The sequence below is a fragment of the Apis dorsata genome, unplaced genomic scaffold (genome assembly GCF_000469605.1).
Source record: "Apis dorsata unplaced genomic scaffold, Apis dorsata 1.3 scaffold_119, whole genome shotgun sequence".
Lineage (NCBI taxonomy): Eukaryota > Metazoa > Arthropoda > Insecta > Hymenoptera > Apidae > Apis > Apis dorsata.
In genome coordinates, this window is record NW_006263413.1 from 186,582 (window position 1) to 187,967 (window position 1,386).

General features: G+C 16.5%; 1 protein-coding gene across 2 annotated transcripts in view; it reads right to left on the bottom strand.

Annotated features, from left to right (window-relative positions):
* Positions 1 to 552, bottom strand: part of LOC102678530 (protein tumorous imaginal discs, mitochondrial-like) — a 5,059-nt gene extending 4,507 nt beyond the window's left edge. For both annotated transcript variants that reach the window (XM_006612736.2, XM_006612737.2), the window contains exon 1: positions 262 to 552. In XM_006612736.2, the coding sequence (XP_006612799.1) occupies positions 262 to 457 (196 nt within the window). In that variant the 5' untranslated portion in view covers positions 458 to 552. The remainder of the gene's footprint in view (positions 1 to 261) is intronic.
* Between the last annotated feature and the right edge of the window lie 834 nt (positions 553 to 1,386).

Sequence of the window (1,386 nt, forward strand, 5' to 3'; positions counted from 1 at the left end):
TAATCAAATATTATTATAAACAATTGTTAATAATAAAGAAAGAAGGCATGGTTATGAAGTATTAAGTATTAGGTTATATTTCACTTTGAAAATATTTTTTATTGAAATTTCAAAGGACAAAAAAAATATTCATGATGCTATATATAATTTAAAATGAAAAATATTTGTTAAATAATAATATATTATAAGTAAATATATTTAAAATAAATTAGATTATCAAAAGTATGATGTAATCTGTATATGATTAAACGTATACATTACATTTTTCTATTTTCTTTAAATTCCAGTTGCCGACACTCAATACTATTGTTCTATTAGATTGATGACATGTGCTACATCTTTGCATAATACCACATGACAATTTATTTAATTTACTATTGCTGATAAAATTAATAGTCTTTGATCGGAAAACGATTGCAAGTCCTTTGCCGGTCGCCATGTTGCATAAAAGACGCATGGCTGTACTATCACGTGATACATTGAAATTAAATATATATATATATACAAACAGTTATATATATTTCATATAAAAATATGTAAATAATTTATAAAGTTTTTTTTTCTTTTTTAAAATTTAATAAATTTTTGATTCATTTTTTAATTCAAATTAAATTTTTACAATAATTTTTTAATATTTTTAATAATTTTTTAAATATTTTCAATAATAAAAAATATAATTTTCAAGTGAACTTAAACATTTAGTATAACATATTTACATAATATACATATATGTATATAGATAAAGTAAAGTGCTTTAAAGTAATTCTGTAATATACATATAAATATGTATAAAACAAATATGTATAAAAATTTATGATTTTCTCTTTATGATTAAAATCATACCAATAAATACAATTTCGCAAAAATGAATACAATTTCACAATAAGGAAAATAAATCAGATATTTCTAATTCTAATAAAAATCTAAAACTATCACATTAAAATTTAAATTTAATGTTTGAAAGTTTATTCAGAAAATTCTATCAATAAAGATTACAAAATTTTTTTTTTATATTATATCATTGTTATATAACAGTAAATATAAACAAAATTTGTATTAGGTATATATTAACTTTCCGCAATCTTTCATAAATTCATTTATTAATAAATTAACTATTATTTATAAACTCGAATTAATATAATTTATACAAATATATTAAAGTATATATTTGTATATAAATATATTATAGTATATATTTTAAAATCAGTTACACAATAAAGTTTTGTTATGATTTGAAATCTAAAAAAAATTTAATAAATATATTTTTATATAAAATTAATATTTTATTATTAATATTTATCTGTTTTTTAAGCTTTAAATTAATAAAAACATTATTTTTAAAATTAAAAATATAAAAAACAATATAATAATCGCAAACATTTATCT